Here is a 22,264-nt window from a genome sequence, read left to right on the forward strand (position 1 = left end):
ATGTATTACTCATTCATTCATTGCAAGTTGCAAAATAGATCTAATCAACGCTTCATTCTAAGGTTTGTAAAATCAGCTCCATGTTATTCCTCAGTGCGTTTTGCTTTAGCTGGTGAAATATACTCTTGCCCTTGCCCTGACAATTAGACAATTTCTTAGAATAATTCTAATAATAATTCTAATCAATATTGTCTATTAACTGTTTATTCATAATGTATGTGATCCTTCACTCTCTTTTGTGTTTCAGAGGAAGGCATTGACAATAATGAACAAACTTCAACATGTCTGTGTAAGTTGCTATCCACACATCAGTTAGGCGACATTCACACTAAACGTCCACTACTTAATCAGCAACAGCTAACAAGCTTTAAAATCCTTGTTTTTTTCATCAGTGTTCTGTAGTATTTTAGTAAAAATAAGAATGATGCAAAAAGCTTATATTGTACTTTTGAATGGGTTGATAAGGCTCCTCTGGACGTTGTCAGTTTCTCTAAGAGACTGGATAGTGTGTGTGCCTCTAGAAAGAGCTGAGTGTGTATGTGCATAGTAGATAGAAGGGGTTAAGTGGTGGTATGTTACTGCAAACAGACACATTGACCACTTAACAGATCGATGGTGGTTGTGCTAAACTAATAAACACATGACCTGTTTTCTGGAGATAGACCAGGAGCTGATGAACTCTATCTCCATGCTGCTTATGAATGAGTACAATAGCTGCTGTTCACTGCTAGGAACATCATTTTGCTACCTCTAGGCCGGAAGGTCTGCTGCCAAGTAATGCTGTGGAACCTTGACAGTTTACTTATGATTCAGGAAGAACAGAACGATCCTATAGGTTTTATGTAGGAACATGACCTCATCTTTAAAGGCAGTGTTTTGTTGAAATAATTTGCTCAGCACTTTGTACATGACAAAGATCTTAGAGAGTCAACATTACCAAATGATACCATCATCTTATTGCAGTGGCATCCAGATTCAAGGCCCATAAGAAATATGTGTACCAGTACACCACAGAGAGCAGAAATGGTGTGATGGGCACTGCCAACCTGAGGAATGGCCCTAAAGTCTCTTGTCAGGTACGTGACTGTGTCCCACTTTGTCAGTTCACTCCATAACAGAATGTTCTTATCTGAGCTCCCTCCCTGTCTCTCCATTGACCCTGTGTCTGCTGTCACATATCTTTAGGTAGAGATCGAAGTCCCTATGGCGTGCAGATTAATCATGCACACCAAGGACTGTGCTCTCAGTGAGGTGTCGGTCATGGATCCCCAGGGCCAGCCGGTCTATAGGCAGTCCCCCGGCTCCGAGGCCTTCCGGGCTGCCATGGAAAAGTTAGTGCATCTGATCTGATACACCTGCAATAACATGATGATGTCTTTGTAAATTAAGATGAGAAACGAGTCAGAGTTTTTTGGTGTCTCTGTTGAGCCATGACAAAGCAACATGGTTAAAAAAGAAAAGAAAAGCAAACTTGAAACTCTATACAAGTTCAATCTCAGCCTGAGGCCCTGCAGGGCAGTTTGCTACTCCAAAACCTAGATTACACGCCATTTGAGGTATTTGCCAGACTTGGAACAAACTGGCTGAGAAGTTTACACTCAAAACATTATATTATCTTTAAATTTGTGCATATCAAATATACCATCTATATTTTGTGACAGTGAAAACAATGTGACACTGTCAAAGGGGTCTCTTGTAGTGATATACCTACAAAGAATTAGCACCTGAATCTGCAGCTTACTGAGCATTTTAGTGAGCCTGTTCAGCTCACAACATTACTGTTTTGGTTCACTCTCACGGCATCATTTTCAGCCGCATCATCCGGCTGCAAAGCTCTTAAAACCCAAGGCTAGAGACCAGTTGGTGAACATAGTGGTGCATTTAGCAGCAAAAAAGCCAGATATTTCCCTCAGCTGTTGGTAGAGGCCAAAAAACAGAGCTAAAAGGAGAATGAATATTGCACTCCAGGTGAACAGAAACACTCAAACACTCAAAACACTCAAATGAATGATAATGTTGCTCCATAACTGATGGATGTGTAAATAAGCAATTGTTTGCTAACATGTTCGCCATATCAACTTATGGAAGGCCAGGAGGACACTGCACTCTGCAGTAGTCTTGCACAAAAAAATATATAACTTGATAATTAGTGAGCTTTTGAGGTACTGCTAGATAGATTTTTCCAGACAGAGCCAGTATAACAAGACCTTTTCAGACCGCCAACAATGGAACTGAATATAAATGATAAATGGATTGAGCATTTCTTGTCTTCTGACCCCTCAAAGCGCTTTACACTACATGTCAACCCATTCACACACATTCACACACTGATAGCAGAGGCTACCATGCAAGGTGCCAACTGCTCATCAGAAACTAATATATTCACACAGACATGTCTGTTTACTGCAAGATATTACTAAGCAGTTTGCCTTTTCTTCATCCAGGAACCCTCTGAAGTTCACTGTGGACGAAGTCACCAGTATCCAACTTTACCCTGAGACAGACGAGCCAGCCAACATCCTCAACATAAAGAGAGGAATCGTATCAGCACTCATGGTGCCGGTCCTGGAGGATGAAAGGAACAGCCTCATGGTTAGTATCGTCTCACAATGCAGTGGCTTGTCTACAAAAGTATCGGGAAAGTACGGCATGGGCCAGTAGATGAACACGCGTTTATAACAGATGTACATTTAATGATCCGCTTGATGATTAGTGATGCGCTTACATGTGGCATGTGGTCTAAAGCTAATAGCCAAGAGCTAAATCCCTTCTCTTTTTCAGAGCACAGTGCACGGGCAATGTTTAACAGACTGGACAGAACAGAAGGATATCGCCACAACTCTGACACTGTCCAGAGATCTGTCCGAGTGTGACCACTTCTACAGCAGGGAACTAGCCAATAGCCCCCTAGCCCTGCTGCAAAATCTGGTAAGTACCAGCCCTCTATAGTGCCTCTAGCACTATGCCCTGTGACCGGAAGACTTTAATGCCATTTAATTGTGTGGTAAAGGCAATATGACACTGGGCTACTTTCTCCTATGTACATGGAGGCCAAAGGTCAGGAAACTCGTGACACGTGATCATATACAGTACTTCAGGAGAGGGGGAGGTGGGAAACAACCTCTTGCCAGGAAACAAATATGAAAATATGAAAGAGGTTTAGTTTCTTGCCACTATAATCTCTGCTAACCATTAATGGGAAAGCTATTTTTACAAATTCTAAAAGTTGGTTTAGACATTGAAAGCTATAAAATTTGTCCAAAAATCTCATATTGTGCTGTGGTCCAGTTTTTGCTTTGAGGTTTGTCCTGTCTATCATGCACTATAGTCCAGTAAGGCAAGTCCCTAACAATGTTTGTTGTAATGGCAAAACAGTTAACTCAACTATTACTCTACTGATAAATTAAGATTAATACACTGTTATGGCATTTATCTTCTATGTGAAACGAAAAAGAACTGGTTCCATCTGTGTTAACTGCCAATCGTCATACATAAAGTGTGTTACACTACGTAAAAACGCTTACATTTTTGTCATTTTGGTGCATAGGCTGCCAGAGCCATTTATGTCACACATACAACCATTGTGATTTTTTGTTTCCAGCATCGCCCCATGTCCAAGCTGATCAGAAGCACTCAAGATTGTAGCTACCAGTTTGATAACAAGGGAAAGCACATCACAACAGCCATATGCAAAGAAAAACACATCTACTTGCCCTTCTCCCATGAGTAAGCCATCATCTGAGTGCATTTTTATGTTTGTTTATAGTGCATTGTTTTGCCCCTTGCATCACATTCTAACCTGCCTTGCAGGGACAATGGGATATCATCTGTGGTGACCCAGGAGCTCACCCTTCAAAGCTCCAAAAGGATCAACAACAGAGTATTTGGTGAGTGATTATTTCAAGCAGACCTGCTGTGCCTGGCAGTAATAGTTTAAGTTCACATCTCTTATTGCTAAATGCAAACTTAATGCTAATATGTACGTACAGAGGTGAACCCCAGCCAGAGCAAGACACTCCACTTTGAAGACCCTGATGATAAAGCTCTAGTCCAGACAAAGGACACTGTTCTGAGCACCCTGCGGGACCTTGTGGCTTTGGCAGACACAGATCAGGGTCAGAAGAGGACCAGCCTTTTTCATAAGCTGGTGTCCAGCCTGCGCGTCCTGAGGAACGAGACCCTGAGCCAGACAGTCACTGAGATGCTGGATACATCAGCCTGGCTCACCTGGCAGGCCTTGTTCCAGTGTGGAACCCCGGAGTGCACCAGTGGCATCCTGCAGGCTATCAGGACCACTGATGGGTTGTCACTAGAGGCAGACGCTCTTGTCTATGGGCTGAGTCTACAGGCTAACCCTGATGCTGCACGTGTCCAAGACATGCTCAGCATGGCTCAGTTTAAACAGAGCAGGGCAATCATGTATGCTCTAGCCAACACAGTCAAGAAGTAAGTAAAGTAGGTTTCTTTAAGACCGATAATTATGACACAAGACATAAACGTTAAATGTTTATGTCCTGTTTTGCTTTACTAAAGTTAATGTCTTAGCCAACTTTGTAACTCCTATAGGTGACCACTAAAGGCAAATGTAACTTTTAAACACAGTCTTTATCCAAATTAGATTATCTGATCATACCTTCTCTGTCTCTGGTCCACAGGTTCCATAAAGCAGAGGTTACTCCAGTGGTCAACGATGTGTCAAAGTTCATGGAAACACTCTTAAATGACTGCTCGGGAGAAATCCTTGATTATGACTCTGAAGAGATTCCCTTCCTTGTGCTGAGGGTACCAATTCAAGCATTTCACTTTATATATATGGATTCTGCGATGAGTCAGCTCTTCTGCAATCTGGCTCAGGGGGGCAGTGCCCCAAATTAAATTTTTTTTTTCTAATCTCCAGGTTGTTGGTGTCATGGGTCAAGCCATGCAAGCAGTCAGCCCCAGCCTGATTTCCTCTATTATGCGGTGTGCTAAGAAAACAGACATTCCACTATCAAACCAAAAGGCAGCTATACAGGCCTTTAGGTTGATGGATATCAATGATGAGGTACAATTATATCACACACACAAACACACACACACACAGTAGGGTAATGATGACCACGGCATATCTCATGAGAATTAATTGACAAATTGACTTTTTAACAAATGTACGTACAAAAAGCAAAAAAGAGCACAGAAGACTTGAAATGAGTTACTGAAACTGAAATATTGTGAAAATGTACAGTATGCACATTTTTTTGCAATCCTCTGCCGTTCTTGCATGAACAAAGCACTGGTTACAACCAGCCAACCCAGTAATTTGCCATTTGGTCGGCAACAGGTCGGAAACGTTCTCATGGAGGTGTACCAGGACGCTCGGAGCCCTGTTGAAAAACGTATCACAGCCTACCTGATTCTGATGAAGAACCCAGACCAAGCCCTGGTTAGAGATGTTGTGAGCAGTTTGGTGAACGTGAGGGAGGAGCAGCTCAAGAGCTTTGTGGTCTCCCATCTGAACAACATACGCAACTCTGATGAGCCACACATGCATCAGTGAGTAATTAGCCAGCAATGATATTAGCTAGTTATTACCTGTCCAATAAATGAGTAGTTTACATACATGTTCATTTTATTTATAGATTCAAATGTCTACTTTTGTGGTAAAATGATGATGAAATTAAATGTACAACATAAATCCCATTACATAAACACAATAGTCCATCACTCCGACTCCAGCTGTAACTCCAGGGTGCTGAGAAACTTGGGTGTCATGATTGATGACCAGCTGTCCTTTTCAGACCATGCTGCCGCTGTCTCTCAGTCATGCCGCTTTGCTCTATACAACATAAGGAAAATCAGACCTTACCTCACTCAGTATGCCACCCAGCTTCTGGTACAGGCCATGGTTATCTCTTGCCTCAACTATTGAAATGTCCTCCCAGCACGTCTTCCAGCTTGTGCGGTGAAACCACTAAAAATGGTTCAGAACGTCTGGTTTTTGATCAGCCCAAAAGGACTCATGTCACTCCATTACTCAGTGACCTCCACTGGCTCCCCAATGAAATTCAACTCACTAATGCTGCATACAGAGTGACTACTGCAGTACCTAAACTTCATAATACAGGCCTACGTTCCTTCTTGGCCACTACGCTCCTCCAACAAACCCTTCACACAAAGCAATCCCAGTCCCGGCTGAGAGACAGAGATAGAGAGATCATTGCTTATTAGGCCTACGTGATTCAACATTTCCCTCACACACACACACACAGCAGTCCACTACTTACCCCAGATGTCTGTGATATTGCAACAGGGTGTAGGCCTACTCACACTAGGCAATCCGTTAAGTTTCTGTTATACGCACTGGTTGTCCCCGGCACACAGTAGCAAGCATATTATCATTTGTAGCGCTGTACTAATTGGAGGATGCATGAAGAAGCCAATAACACTAAACAAATAAGCTGCAGTCAGCACAGAGTAATACAGTAGGCTATAGTTTATTTTCGCAGGTCGCGGCCTCAACCTGTTCGGTCAAAACTGTGCGCACGAGAGTGGCTGATGGTGGAGAAGTGCAGCCATCCTGTCAGTCATGCGATGTGCAGCGTAGTTCATTAGGAAAGTTTGTTCATTTAAGTCTGTCTATCTCGTTTAATGTAAATAATTAAAGTAGCCTACTAATTACTATGAAAAATACATTTGTGATTCAAAATAATGGTTGTTGATAAATGAATTAGAGACCCCCACAGATGCATGATTTTACTGCTTCCATGGGAGTTCAGACCCTCCTTATGGGAGCTGAGCTCCCACTGGCTCCCACATACTGTAACTCGAACCCTGGTTGTAGATCTCGTGCTGTATTTATGCTTGTATGCTGTTCTTCAAATGTAAGTCGCTTTTTATATTAGCCTCCGCCAAATAATATGTAAATGTAATAGTCAACCATCCACCTAGCACCAAACCGCAGACAGACAATGGCACAGACAAAACTGGAAAAATTCAAACAACTAGCAGCTGAAGAGAGATTTTTTCCCTCAGAAGTTAGCAGAGATACAATTGAGTGAATATTGGTATTACATTTATATGTGGCCAGAAAAATTACTACAAGTTATTCTAATTTTGCTGTGTTTCTGCTTTACATGGGCAATATCTTGCTAACCTAATGACCATAGAAATTTTAAAAGTTGAGAAATTGTTTCAGAAGGTTTTGTCATGTTGTTTCTGACCCTTTCTGTTGTTGTTGTTGTTGTTTTGGAACTGTACCATCTTAGTAAAACCTTCTTTTTTCTCTTTACTAAAGATTCAGGGAGCACATTGAGTTGGCCTTGAAAGATCAGCTATCACCCACAAACAAGGTGTTTGATGGCATTTCACGCAGCTACAAAATAGACTCTCCATTGGGCTCAATACAGAGCAACATCATCTTCGATTCCACGGACACCTTACCTAAAGAGGTGATGCTGGAGACGACGCTAAAGGTTTTTGACTACAGCTATGACATCTTTGAGGTATGTTTTCAGTTTTGTGATATGTGGTGAAAACACAAGAATTAGCTTTGTAAAGATTTTTAAACTCTAAATATCTCCCCTTCAAGGTCGGTGTTGAGGGAACAGGATTTGAACCGACAATTGACGCTCTCTTTGGAGAAAAGGGTTTCTTCCCCGACTCTATCTCCAAAGTCATGTACTGGGCTGGTGACAAAGCCCACATGCTCAGAGAGGTTTTGGCCAGAATCACCCCTGACAGAGAAAGAATGAAGAGACAGGTAAAATGACTTTTGGACACATATTATACATATTTTGCTTGTTTATGCACATCAATTGGTATGGAAGCTTCATTGCAAATGAATGGCCAGTAACTAAGACACACACTTTAAAAATCTCTCTAGGTCTCACAGGATCTCCTGAAAGATATCACAAACAGTGTACAGAAGCTCATGGACGAGGTGCGTTTCTCTCCAGCCCCTGAAGCCATAGCCTACCTTCGGCTTCTGGGAAATGAGATAGGCTACATGAAGACCAGCGAAATGAGAAAGATGGCTGAGACTCTATCCATGTACTACCATGTGTTCATCAGGATACTGCCTATGAAGGTAAGGCCTATTGTTTCCTGACAAGAACTTGGCAGGAGAAAAAAAGAAAAACACATGCCTTTTTACACCCACAACAAAAGTGGAATTCATTCCCAAAAATTTCAAGGTACACTGCTTAGTCAAGGTACAAAATTTTAAAAGCCTTTGTTATATTGGCTACGTGAATATAAACGAAACCACCATGTGTATTGACCGTACACCATTCTTCCTCAGGGTCGCGGGTTTATTGAACAAGCCTTTTTACTTTTGTCTGAGAAAACCAAATTATCCATAACGCTGATAGTCTTCCTCTAACACATCTGATTGCTTTGGGTAACCTACTCATAAAAAGATACACTTCATATGTAGCTGGTAAATGATTACACTAACATTAGTTAGTTCTTTGGTCAGGTTAACTAAGCTATCAGCAGCCACATCTCAATGTTATGAGCCATGCTAGCAGCTCTGTGATGCTGTATTTGGGCACAGAGGTGCTTTGAGCGTAATGCTAACATCAGCATGCTAATATGATTGTTTAAGTAGTAGTGTTGTTGTGTTCATATTCTTAGCATAGCATGTCAGCATGCTAACATTTTCAAATTAGCGCTTAGCACAACAGCTGAAGCTGATAGCATTAGTTTTGCAAGCATTTGGTCATAAACCAAAGTACTGGACTTATTAAAATGTTGAACTGATGATGGCATAAGGGATAGTCATCATGAAGTCCATGGGGACCATAAATGTTTTATAAAATATCATAACAATCCATCCAACAGCTGCTGAAATATTAAGTGTTGGAAAGACCAACTGACCCTAGAGAAACGTCGCTAGCTTGGCTAACATTAAGTTAGAACGTTAATGATTAAATAGTATCCCTCAATTTGACAGTGGACTTCCATGATATAATTTAATTGTATGGTAAGATGTCTGACTTAAATGCAAGCGATATTATCACATAACATGTTCTTTCCAAAAGGTCTTTTCTGCATTGACATCTAGCACTGAAAATGAAGTCTTTGCCCACTACATCTTCATGGAGAATGCCTTCTCTCTACCCACTGCCTCTGGCTTCCCTCTGAAGTTCTCACTGGCTGGTGTGTTTGCACCTGGTGCCAAAGGAGGCCTCACTTACTCACCCGCTAACATGATGGTAAGTTAGTGTCTCTTCATCTTGTATAATAAAATTATAATTTGTGTATGTCCGCTGTGCATTACTGTTACTACAGCTATTTTGTTGCATCCATCTCCATGCAGACTGACTTGTCCTTCATGCCTTCAGTTGGGCTAGAATTCATCACCCAAATGGGTGTGCACATACCAGACTATGTGGAGGCTGGGCTTGAGATGCACACTAATATGTACCATGAGAGTTCCCTCAATGCTAAGGTCACCATGAACAGAAACCAGATGAGACTGTCCATCCCTGCTCCTAAGTCAAACACTCAGTTGCTCAGCATTAGGTTAGTGGTATGTGTGTCAAATGATAAAACTCTTGTGCAACTCTCAGTGATTGTTCTCCCTCACTACTTCATAACTCTCCTCTCTCTTTTTGAAATACAGCAACAAGCTGGTGTCAGTCTCCTCTGGTCAAACAAAAATACTGCCATCTCTGGTGGAGGACCGGACTGACTCAACTGACTGCCAGCCCCTATTTAGTGGTCTGAAATTCTGCACTATAGTACGTTACTCCAATGCTTCTTCCACAGAGCAGGCCCCATATTACCCCCTGACGGGAGAAACCAGGTAAGAGTGAGCCACATTAGCAAATCTGACTTGAACCCATTAGAAGGGATGTAAATAGTTACTGTGGTTGATCGATATTTTGATTACTCCTTACTTACTAGATAGTTAGCAGATTTAACCAGAGAGCCAGATTCAATGAAAACTGTGTTGTTTTCTCAGGTTTGCAGTTGAAATCCAGCCCACAGGGGAAGTTTCGGAGTACACTGCCACCATCACAGATGAAACGCTCAGAGAGGGTAAAAAGAGTCGTCATAAAGTAGAGTCTCTGAAGCTAACCCTGAAAGCAGAAGGTACATAAAACAACGTGTGTTTGTGTGTGCATGCATGTAAATGTGTAGCTGTCAGGCCGGTAAGGGGAAGTGTTGGAATATTTTAGCAAGTTAAAATTTGTAAATAAAAAATAAAAATAAATTAAAAATGTAATGCTGCTCTGTCTGCGGTTCATTGTTGTCATGGTGTGGTAGCACTGCTAGTCCCTTCCTTTTCCTCTTTCTCCCGTAAATACTGGTAGATATAAACACCAACCATCAGTGACCATGTGCACACCTGGGCTGAGTTCAGCACAGACAAAACATTTATTTCAATGGAAACGATTGGGGCAATATGGCATTATATGGGCACCTTTCTTAACAGTTGCCACTGTTCCTGGAGATAAATACTGACTAATGAGTTTCATTTCTGCTGTTACTAGGTGATGATTCGACAGAGGCGACTGCATCTCTGAAATATAACCGTAATAAGAACATTCTCACCACTGAGGTTGTCATTCCCAACTATGATGTGGAAGCAGGCATCAAGCTAGCTGTAACTGACAGTGATGCTGAAGGAAAGAAGATGAAAGGTATCACCATTGATGTCACCAACAGGAAGATCCCACAACTGACTATTGTTGGACGTACACGGTACATAGCTCTATAAACATCAGTCCTTCCTATGAGATATAATGCTGTTTCAGCTGTGCTGTCTGGTTTCTTGAGACTTCTTGAGAAGAAAGAGTCTCAAGAAACCAGGCAGGAAATGAGTGGTTGAAAACCATCACAAGAAATTAAAATAATTAACAAACCTATTTGGTTTGTTACCTATCTTAGCAACCTACATTTCCTTGTTTTAAATGTAGACTGGACATGATGAAGGATGCCATGCTGCAAGTCCAGATGGTCATTCCCTCTCTGAAAACTGAAGCCTCTGTCACTGCAAACCTGAAGAAAGATGAGGTTATGCTCATGGACTTAGAGACAGTCATCAACCTCCCTGAGACATCCTACCAACAAAAAGCTTCCCTCAAATACGGTAACTGTCAGCCATTACTGACATTTTCAACATAGAATACAAATTTAGAATATTAATTAATTTGTATATTTATGAGTGCATTTGGATTTTCTCTTTACAGATAATGACAAGTTTGAACTTGAACTCAAATCGGATTTGTATTCAGAGATTCAGAAACTGATCCCAAATGTAGAGGATCATCACAGGCATCTGCAACAGCTCATTGATCATATGTTGGACCAGAGAGTGACAAAGACTGATATGAAACTACGTCACATAGTCACCAAAGGAATCGAGGTAGCACTTTGACATTTGACACAATAATTATCACCTTCTTCAAGAAGCTTTTAAGTCCGACTGGTCTTTCTGTTTGTCTGATTTAGTATGATACTTCAAAAGTTAACTCACAGGCCATGGACATACAGACTAGGTTTTGGTGTAGATAGCGACACCATGTGGGCATTTTTATTTAATTAGCATTTTATACCTTTTTATACCTAGATTAATGATGGAGAGTTTAAAGAAGAAAGAATCAAAACCATTGCAGCTGAACGAGAGATAGATTGTCTTTCACATTACATGCATTCTTCTTCTTTGTAAAAAACTGACAAACAAATTCCGAGATTTGTGCAGTCAAATGTAATCTCACCCTGAAGGCAGGTCATATATGGCTGGACAAATTGACAGAACGACTCCCCTATCTTGCAAACCTGCGAAGTAAGAGGGGCATCTCAGATCTCACCCTGCCGGCCCTGCCTGAGAAACTCTTTCTACAGTCGTAAGTGTTTAGTATAAAGTTTAGGAACATCACTTGCTTTCCTATTCACATTACTGGGCATAAACCCTAACTCAATAGTTGTTCTGTCCTCTGATTCCCTATCCATGTAGGGTTTGGTTATATATTATTCAGATGCAAAGTCCAAAGTTGGAACGATATTGGTTATGCTTTTTTGTTTTTTTACCTCGACAGTGACAGCTTGTTTCAATACCAGTTCAACAAGGAAAAGATGTCCATCTCGCTTCCTCTACCACTTGGAGGCAAAAAATCAGAAGAACTGAATATTCCAACCACTCTGTCTATTCCCCTCATAGATTTGCCAGTGATAGGCTTATATATCCCTGCCAAAAACTATCGACTACTATCATTCACTATACCGCCTTCTTTGGATTTCACTGTCCCTCTTCTTGGTCTGGCTGAAGCATCCACCAAGATCAACAGCAACTTCTACAGCTGGGAAGGCTCCATCTCTGGGGGCAACAACACTGTCGATGTCCCCAGCTACATTGTACAGTACAAGGCCATGGCCCAATCACCTTTCAACCTAATGTCATACAAGCTTGAAGGTAAACATTATCCTAAAGTGTCAGTTATTAATAGTTAATAAATAATGATGTGGGCTGTTGTTATATTTGCTCAGTGAAAAAGTGGCATGACAGGTAGGGGTGGGAATCACTAGCACAATACTATATTATCACAATACTTATGTCACGATACAATATTATTGTGATTATAAAAATATTGCACTATATTCCAATTTATTACCTTTTTTTAACTTCAAATTGTGTCCACGAAGGAAAACTCTTTTTCTATTGGACTGAAAAAGCAACTGATTTTATTATTATTGTACCAAAAAGTAAAATTCTCATGTACAATTTATATAATAAAAGGTCGATACTTGTATCGATAGAATATTGCCACGGAAAATATCGCAATACTATGCTGTATCGATTTTTTCCCCCACCCCTAATGACAGGTAAGATTAGGACGGCTTTGTGCATATTTAGTTACTGATAGTTGGTCAAATTTTAGTTATTTGGTGAAATTGAACTTCTATCTGGAAAGATGGAATCTGGAGCACATGGGTACAGTAAGAGCTTATGGGGTGCAGCAAGTAACATTTTGACATAAAGCATGTGTTAATCAGCGATTATTCTGCATCTTTGCCTGTATTGTTACAGAAACTGATAATGGTATAAATTCTTTCTGTCTGTTCCAAGGAACTGGGATGATGTCAGGAAGAGCTGATGACAATCTCAAGTATCTTCTAAATAGTTCCTTCAGCCACAGCCTCATTGACACAAGCTTCAGTGTCATAGAAACATTAAGAGTAACAAACAAATTGAATGCAAGAGCCAACTATAAGATTGAATCCTCTAGTCCAGTGGGACTGCAAGCCTTTCTCTACTACTCTGCTCAGTCAACTTCCACACTAAATTCAGACGAAGTCTCAGGAGATGGCACCGTGGACGGATCGCTTAAAATAGGTTCATTCTACACCAATACCTCATACACCCACAGCTACAACCTACGTCCACTAGATAGAGAAGGAAGAGGAGAGTCCACACTTCACTTCAACTCGCCATTCATCCAAGTTCACAACATGATCCACGGAGTCTACGCAAAATCTGAGTTGAACATTGTGTCCAAAACTAATGCCCAAAAGGATATCCTCAAGCATGTAGCAGAGCTCAAGTACAAAGATTCACAACTGACCCTAAAGTGCAACGCTGTTGCCACAGCTGTGGGTAAATCACTCAATAACAAAGTTGAGCTTGGTGTGTCCAGCCACATGGCCATCCTCAGACTTGAGTCACAGGCAGATGATGACACAAATAGGGCATACTCACTTATAACAGGATCTCTGGATTCAAATGGGCTTGAGGTAAACTCTGAAGGTTCCCTCACCTTTGACACAGGTCTTCGTGGATTGCACAAAGCTTCTTTTATGGTTGGCAGAATTGGTCTGACCACAAGTGGAACTAACAGCATTCAGTGCAGCACTATCACAGTGGAGAATACATTCAACGGTGCCATAGACCACAATGGAGCAACCCTGTCCTCCAAGACCAAAGCGATGGCGGAAGAGAGCAGAGGAGAGCTGAACATTGAGGGTAAATTCACAGCAATGGAAGCCTCTTTGAATGGTGCCCTCAAGGCCCATGCATACGATGCAACCACAAGAAATAACATGAATATTGTACTGAACCGAAGGGCTCTGACCTTTACTAGCAATACCATGGGAACATTGAAGCAGATCAATACAGAAAATAGCCACACACTGACCCTCACTCTATGGACCCTTGCCCTCCACTCCAAGACTAACAGCTTCATCTGTGAAGACATTTACTACAAGCAAGACACCAAGGTTGATATGAAGCCATTTGTTATGTCGTTAGATATGACAAATGACCTCAAGTTATATGATATCGGTTTGAACAATGAAGGACACATTAAGCTTGAGCCAATTAAGGTGGATTTAAGTGGAAGTATAAAGGGAGCGTATGGAGAAAAACACAACATTAAACATACCTATGAATTCACCTATGAAGATTTTGCGGGTACAGTGAAATACAGCACGTCCGGAAATGTAATGGAAGCCCAAGTAAATCACAACTGTGAACTTGAGTTTGCTGGACTGTCCTCCAAGTCAAACTGTGAAGCACGGATAAATTCTGAGACTCTACGTTTTGACAGCAACCTTCGCACCGTTGCACTGCCTTTCAGCCTCACTGTTGATTCTCTTGTCAACAGTGATGGAGAAATTAATCTATACGGGAAGCATACCGGACAGCTGTACAGCAAGTTGTTGGTTAAAGCAGAGCCCCTAGCTCTTGCATTCTCACATGACAGCTTGGTATCAACTACAAAAATGCTTCCAAGTGGGGAGTCTTCCGCTAATTTAGACAACAAATTGGATGGCCTCCTGACGCCAAATGACCAATCTCTAACCTGGAAAGTAAAATCTAAAGTGAACAACCACGCTTATAACCAGGACATCAGAACGTACAATGATCCAGAGAAGATTGGAATGGAGTTTTCAGGAGTAATGTTAACGGACATTGTCAGCAAAGTGAGCAAAAACAATAGCTCAATACCAGAAATACAAGAATTCAGTGTGGCTGGTTTCTTCAAGTATGACAAGAACAGTGACTGTCATATAATTGAGATCCCATTCACCAAGAGCTTTCCTGCTGCTTTTGAGCAGCTCAAAAACACACTTGTACAAGCCTTAGAATCGCTTCAACAGTTCATCAACAATTTAGAAATTAATCAGCTAATCACTGACTTTAGAGCCAATTTAGATCGGCTGCCAGTGCAGCTGCGCGACTTAATGCGAGAAATGGACTTGGAGAGCAAAGTGAAAAAAGTAAAAGCAAAACTTGATTATTTAATCAATGAATTTGATGTAACAATGGATGACTTGGAGGTTGTGATGAACAGCTTGAGAAAGAACTTGGAAAATACTGTGACGGACATTGCCACCAAAATTAGACACCTCATTCTTACAGTGAAAGACTATGTCAAGGCCGGACACCTTGCTGACAAGATAACGAATGTACTTTCACAGGTTGGAAATCAGCTTCAGGCATTTAATGAGAAGTATGAAATCAAGCAGTCACTCGTCAAAGTACTTGATGCCATCGAGGACGTCATCCGACAGATTGATTTACAGAAGCTCACAGAAAGCAGTGCTGCGTGGCTGCGAGAGCTTGATTCTAAATATGGAATCTTGGAGAAAATAAAAGACAAACTGTCTGAAATTAAACAGGTCATTGAGAACTTTGACGTCAACGTGTTTTTCCAAGATGTGAAGGATTACCTTCTCTCAATTGATTTTGCGATGTATGTTGAGCAGCTATCATATAAAATACCCTCTTCAGAGATAGCAAAAGTGATTGAATCTATGAATGATGTAATTGTTAACTGGATTGACGAATATGAAATCCCCAACAAATTCAATGCAGTGTACTTTTACATTAGGGATCTACTTTTAAAATATGAACTTGATGATAAAATTAAAGAATTAATGGATCAGGCAGTGATTCTCATCGAGAAATTAAAAATTGAAGAGACAGTGCAGTCAATGGTAGATGCTCTGAAATCTATCAACTTTGAATTTGTTTATGATAAGATTATGCATTTCCTGTACAATGTGACAAGCCAGCTCAGAGCAATTGACTTTAAGAAAAGCATTGATGAACTTAATGAACACATTTATTCAATGCTTAAGTCAATGATGAACTTTGACTACAGTGTATTTGTTGATGAAACCAACAAGAGGATTATTGAACTAACAAACTATATCAACCAGCAGGTTAAAACATATGAGATTGTGCAAAAAATTGAGGCCGTAAGGGCATTTTTCAGAGAGATCCAAAGTTCCATCTTCACATATCTGGACGAACTCAATAACACAAAGGTGGCTGACACTCTAAAGAACCTAAAAAATGTGATTGACACCACATTTTACAATGACATTAAGCTAAAAGTCCAGGATATCCTTGAGGACATGAGACAAAGGATCCTTGACATGGATATCAGGGAGGAAATGTACACTTACCTCCAAAGAGCAAGTCAATCCTACAGCAACATGGTTGCCTTCATTTCTGCGCAGTTCAACCAACTGATAGAAAAGATCAGAGAAGTGGTGAAGGAAGAGAAACTCACCCGGATGAAGCAATCTATAGATGGAGTTCTGGGTGCACTGAAAAGAGCTGAGCTTGAAGTTCCCACTTTTACTGTACCTCTCACTGATATTGTCATTCCTGCATTTACAATTAACCTGAACAAACTGCAGGAGATCAAAATCCCAGCTCAAATTTCAGTCCCTGAGTTCTCCATCCTTAACTCCTACACAGTTCCTGCCTTTACCATAGACTTTGATGAGATCAAAGCAAATATAGTTGCGATCATAGACAACATCAGAGAATTTGAGATCCAAATGACTGACCCTGAAGAAATATTTGGTGACCTGAAAGTTCTCTACCTGTCTGAACTACCAGATCTCACCTTACCGGAAATAACTCTTTCAGAAATAAAATTTCCAACCATCAACATCCCCAAATTAAATCTAAACGACTTTGAAATCACAATGCTTCCAATTCCAGAGATCAAATTGCCTGAGGTTGCCAGTGACATTTGTATTCCAGTTTTTGGCAAACTCCATGGAGAATTTAGACTAAACTCCCCACACTACACACTTGTAACTACAGGGAAGATTGAGAACTCAACGTCCAATCAAAAAACCCAGCAGTTTACAGCCACTATTACTTCTCATGCCAAATCACCCATTGAGCCCCTTGAATACACCTTTGAAGCCACTGCTCAGTTGGAGTCTCCCAGAATGAAGAAGTTGCTATTCACAGAAACAGTGAAAGCTACACATATGGCCTTTTCCATTGATCATGAAGGGTCCTTGACACTCACTGGCTCATCTGCTGAGGCCTCTGCTAAGACTACTTCCAAGGCCACAACCCAGATGTACACAGCGGACTTGGTCAATAATATCTCACTTACATTAAAGAGTGGAATCTTTGCAGCCATAGACACAACCTACAACCACAACTTGGACATCCCGTCAATTGAAACTTCAAGTCAGGCATCAATGAAACAGAATATGGCAGCCACAATGGAATCTGGCAGAATTACTGTGACCAATGAAATTACTGGTAATGGAAAGTGGTCCATTGAAGACTACTCTGATGAAGGTACACACAAAAGCAAGGTGGAATTTAACATCAATTTTAACACTGCCAAGTTACGTTTTGAAGGAGCAACAGAGTGCAAGGCTTTGAAATCGAAGCAAGCACTGAATGCTGAATCAGTGATCTTAAGCCATATCATTGTTGAAGCGAGGTGTGAAACTGAAGTTCAATCTGTCAAGAAGAGTGTTGTGGTTTTAAATGGAGAGGCTCACATTGGGGACTTGAAAGTTGTGCTGACAGCCACTCATGAGACTGAATTCACTGGAAGTTTGACTGGATCCATGGACAACTCATTGGAATTCATGGCCCATCCATTTGAAATTGTACTCGATGTTAAGAATAAAGTAAACTCAAAGATTTTCTTCCCCCTTAAACTCACTGGTAAAGTGGATCTCCAGCATGATTTTGGTGTCATACTAAACCCTGAGAAGCAGCGTGCTTGTTGGTTTGCTTTGGCAAGATTCAACCAGTACAAGTATAATCATAACTTCACAGCAGAAAACAATGAAATGAACATTTTCTTTCACTCATTGGCTAATGGAGAGGCTAATCTGGACTTTTTGACCGTTCCTCTCTCTATCCCAGAGATAACAGTACCTTATTTCGAGATTAAAACCCCTGAGGTTAGAGACCTCTCTCTGTGGGAAGAAGCTGGATTCAAAATGTTGCTTACCACTCCTCAACAGTCATTTGATGTGAACCTGAAGCTTAATTACTACAAGAACCCTGACACACACAGCTTTGAATTACATCTTGAACCAATCTACAGTGCAATCAGTGACAATGCCAACATCATCAACGCTCAATTTGAACAATATAGAGACAAAGTAGTTGCACTTCTAAAAGATTCGTACAACAAAGCTAAATCGCAGTATATCAAACACAAAATTGACACTTCTAGCCTGCCTCCTAGAATTTTCACTGTCCCTGGATACAAAATCCCAATATTAAATATTAAGGTTTCCGCTTTCAGGGCTGAGATGCCGGCTTTTAGCTACTTTGTTCCCAAGGAGGTCAGTACACCAAGCTTCAAAGTTCCAGCACTGGGCTTCTCTGTGCCATCCTATACCCTTGTGCTACCATCTTTTGAGTTACCTGCCATCCATGTTCCACAAACTTTAAGTGAAATAATGCTGCCCACTTTTACACTACCAGGCATTCAGAACAACATTGTGATCCCAGCCATGGGTAACATAACCTGTGACTTCTCCTTCAAATCCCCTGTGATTACCTTAAGTGCTAACATTGGGCTTTTCAACCAGTCTGACGTTGTTGCTCGGTTCGGTGCATCCTCAACATCTGTGTTTGACACTTTGAACGGAAAAATTGATGGCACCACCAGTTTAACAAGGAAGAGAGGAATAAAACTGGCCACCACTGTGTCCCTGGAGCATAACAATGTGGAAGCAAACCATGAATGTGCGATCAGTCTCACCAAAAGGAGCATGGAAGCTTCTCTAGTCAACACTGCAAAAATCAATCTACCCTTCCTCAATCTAGAATTTGATCAGGAACTCACCGGAAATACCAAGACCAAGCCAAATGTTGCTTCCAAGAAAAAAATTAAATACATGTTTAACTTTCCTCTGATTCAGTCCATAGGCAAAGGAAACCTTGATATGAATTGGTCACTGGAAGCACTTTCTTCCTATGTATCACTGGAGACCTCAACCCAAGGGAAGTCAGACATAACGATAATGGATAGTTGTAACTTTGCTGGAGATCTAGAAAATGAGGCCAGTTTCTATCTTAATGCCAATGGCCTGCGTTCAACTGCCAGGACTGTCTTGAACACAAACATTGACAAACAAGGCAAACAAAAACGAAGTTCAAACAATAACATCTTCCAGTTTGACTTGAATAATAACTTGGCTCTCGATCTTTATTTACGGCGTATGTTTGCAACAGTTGATTACACAAGCAATAACAATGCAGATTTTGCATCTTTCAACACAAATGGAAAACACATTGTTAAAGGAGAACTAGAGTTTGTTCCTTTGACTACCTTCAAGACTACAGTGAACATTGATGCAAGTCAGCCAAGTAGTTTGGGTCATGCTGGACTAGTTCAGAGCTTCAGCCTTGCCATCAGCTCGGAGAAACAGTCTTTCATCTGGAGTGGTGAGAACCAGCTAGCATCTCTCATCCAAACTTGTGATTTACTCTTGTCCAATGATGAATCTGAAGTGCGCATGGACCTGACTGGATCAGTGGAAGGCCACCTAGCTTTCGTGAAGTCAATTAAGCTTCCTGTATATCAGAAGACCCTCTGGGATGTGCTCAAGTTTAATCAGGTCACAAAAATGGACGACTTACAAACCTTTAACATCTCTTCCAGCATTGTATACACAAAGACCACGGAAGGCCAGGAGTATATGATACCATCTAAACTTTTTGAAAACGGCGTAACTTTTAGCATCCCTGAGATTAGCATTGCTGTGCCTTCTTGGGTAAAAGAAATTCCATACTCAATAAGGAACATAGACATGCGATTTGAAAACTCTGATGTCCCTGATCATCTCACATTCCCCCCTGTAATATCAGTTCCAGCCTTTGATATGCCATTTACTAACTTGCACGTGGAACCCTTTACAATTGATCCTAAGAATCTTAACATCCCTAAGGTAATCACCACCACAGCCTTTGATATCATGCTGCCTGGCTTGCCAATAATGTCAGTGCCCAGTTACGATGTTAAAACAGAGTATCTACAGGGGAAAATGTCATTCCTTTCATTCAAGATGCCACAATATATAATCACAGTCTCATCTTTCACGCTACCAAAATCCTTCACCATTGGAGAGCACACCATCGGCCTAAATGAAATTGCAAGCCAGATTTCAAACTTTGAACTCCCAGCTGTCGTCATTCCAGAGCAGAAAATTGAAATCCCTGAAATTGCCCTACATCTGCCTTCAAGTGTGTATATCCCAGCTTTTGGAGCCCTCAGTGCCAATCTGACAGTTTCCTCCCCTATTTACAATGTGTCAACAACTACCAGCCTTAAGAAAAGGGACTCTAGCTTTGTGACTTCACTGAATTCTGTCTGCACTTCTACAATGATCTTCTTAGAATATGACCTCATTGGTAAGACTGGCACACTACATTCTTTGATCCGACTATTGCCAGATCTAAGACATTGCAATATATATAATATTTTATTTTGCTTATGTCCCCCCAGCCAGTACAACCATTGGATTTGATAATGGAGTAATCATTATAAATGGGAAGTGCAACTTGATTCACAATGACATAAATGTCGACTGGCAACATAATTTGGCACAAAACCTCAGGTAAGTGTGTAGAATGCATAAGTGTTGTCACGATACTGGAATCTCTAACTTTGATTTAATACCTTGAAAAATATTTTGTTCGATACCATTTTTGATACAACGGGAGAAAGTTGACATTGATTAATTAATATAATTAGCCTACTGAATTCATCATTCATTCATCAACGTATATTGGTAAGTAAAGTTAATAGTACTGTGTGTTAAGCAGTACAGCATCAGTTAGGCAAGGATTGTACTTTCCGAGTGTGCGAGGGTCCACGTGATGAAAAAATCGTCATCAGAGGGGGCACGTGTAGGGTCTGTGCAGATGCCTGCGTGACTCCCGTTTTTTGTGACCGCGCGCCAGGTCTGCTTGGCGAATAGTGCTACCAGGGCACCAACCGATCTATTGTGTAACCAGCTGACTGCAGAAAGTAGTGTAAACAGAAGTGTCCACTCCCGAGTAAATTCGAGGCTGAGATTTTAATTTACCTCTGACCTTAGTCAAATTATTTCCTATCAATTGAAACTCTGCTGTCAAGTCTGATAGCTCTGAGGGCTTAGATTAGCTTAGTTTTGAGAATTGTAAATGTCTGTTAAGCAAACAGGACAACTATTTTATCAACAACAATTTACTGGGACGTCTAATTTAATACTTTAGTGGTGTTGAAAGGGGAGACATCTTCCAGGTTCTTTATAGGGGAAGGCGTGTCGGTCCTGCAGGTCCTTGCTTTTCCATTAGCACCACGCTGTAACGTCACTTTTATATGGAGTGAGTTCAATCAGAAAACGTTTTGCACATGTTTCCTTGAAACGTTGTGCAACATTTCAAAACGGGCGTCGAGGTACGTTTTCTGCTGTTTGGTGGGCGTGTCACAGGTGTTACTCAATCAGGGGCGAGTTCAATCTCAAAACGTTTTACACCGGTTTGCAGCGTTTTCAGATTGAACGGCATGTTTCCCTGAAACTTTGCGCAACGTTCTGCAACGGGCATGCACGGTATGTTTGCTCCTGTTTGGTGGGCGTGTCTCAGGTGTTACCCAATCAGCTGTGTAAAGTTTGTAAAAATAACAGTGTTAAAAAGGCAGGAAAATGCAGTGCCCTTGCGTACACAACAGGGTGTTCAGGGGAACACCGTTTCCGTTGAAAAAAACGTTTCGATACGTTTTGTCTGCGCTGAACTCGCCCCAGGTGCGACAAGTGTGTAAACACAGCAGTGTAAAAAAGGCAGTAAAAATCTGTGTGCTTGCGTTTCCTACACAACGGGGTGTTCGATGCGCATAACTGTTTATGTTGAAATAAACGTTTTGCTGCGTTTCTTCGGCGCTGAACTCAGCCCACGGCCTTGCTTGTATCCTTTACCAGCGTCCAATCACAAGTGACGAGTACTAGCCAATTACAGCACAGTAGGGCGGCACGAGCGAATGAGACGAGAAGAAAGCGCTGTGAG

At 41.1% G+C, this 22,264-nt stretch overlaps 1 protein-coding gene across 1 annotated transcript in view; it reads left to right on the forward strand.

The window, feature by feature from the left end:
- apoba (apolipoprotein Ba) overlaps window positions 1-22,264 on the forward strand; it is a 29,078-nt gene that overhangs the window by 859 nt on the left and 5,955 nt on the right. Inside the window, exons 2-26 of the mRNA XM_046063701.1 lie at window positions 248-289; window positions 964-1,076; window positions 1,186-1,331; window positions 2,445-2,592; window positions 2,782-2,928; window positions 3,602-3,726; window positions 3,811-3,887; window positions 3,990-4,446; window positions 4,656-4,782; window positions 4,898-5,044; window positions 5,321-5,532; window positions 7,274-7,481; window positions 7,568-7,738; window positions 7,862-8,065; window positions 9,021-9,194; window positions 9,299-9,504; window positions 9,605-9,787; window positions 9,947-10,077; window positions 10,479-10,689; window positions 10,905-11,077; window positions 11,178-11,353; window positions 11,713-11,834; window positions 12,027-12,400; window positions 13,055-20,629; window positions 20,724-20,835. Coding sequence (XP_045919657.1) covers window positions 248-289; window positions 964-1,076; window positions 1,186-1,331; window positions 2,445-2,592; window positions 2,782-2,928; window positions 3,602-3,726; window positions 3,811-3,887; window positions 3,990-4,446; window positions 4,656-4,782; window positions 4,898-5,044; window positions 5,321-5,532; window positions 7,274-7,481; window positions 7,568-7,738; window positions 7,862-8,065; window positions 9,021-9,194; window positions 9,299-9,504; window positions 9,605-9,787; window positions 9,947-10,077; window positions 10,479-10,689; window positions 10,905-11,077; window positions 11,178-11,353; window positions 11,713-11,834; window positions 12,027-12,400; window positions 13,055-20,629; window positions 20,724-20,835 — 11,761 coding nt within the window. The remainder of the gene's footprint in view (window positions 1-247; window positions 290-963; window positions 1,077-1,185; window positions 1,332-2,444; window positions 2,593-2,781; window positions 2,929-3,601; window positions 3,727-3,810; window positions 3,888-3,989; window positions 4,447-4,655; window positions 4,783-4,897; window positions 5,045-5,320; window positions 5,533-7,273; window positions 7,482-7,567; window positions 7,739-7,861; window positions 8,066-9,020; window positions 9,195-9,298; window positions 9,505-9,604; window positions 9,788-9,946; window positions 10,078-10,478; window positions 10,690-10,904; window positions 11,078-11,177; window positions 11,354-11,712; window positions 11,835-12,026; window positions 12,401-13,054; window positions 20,630-20,723; window positions 20,836-22,264) is intronic.

Source organism: Micropterus dolomieu, linkage group LG11, assembly GCF_021292245.1.
Source record: "Micropterus dolomieu isolate WLL.071019.BEF.003 ecotype Adirondacks linkage group LG11, ASM2129224v1, whole genome shotgun sequence".
NCBI lineage: Eukaryota > Metazoa > Chordata > Actinopteri > Centrarchiformes > Centrarchidae > Micropterus > Micropterus dolomieu.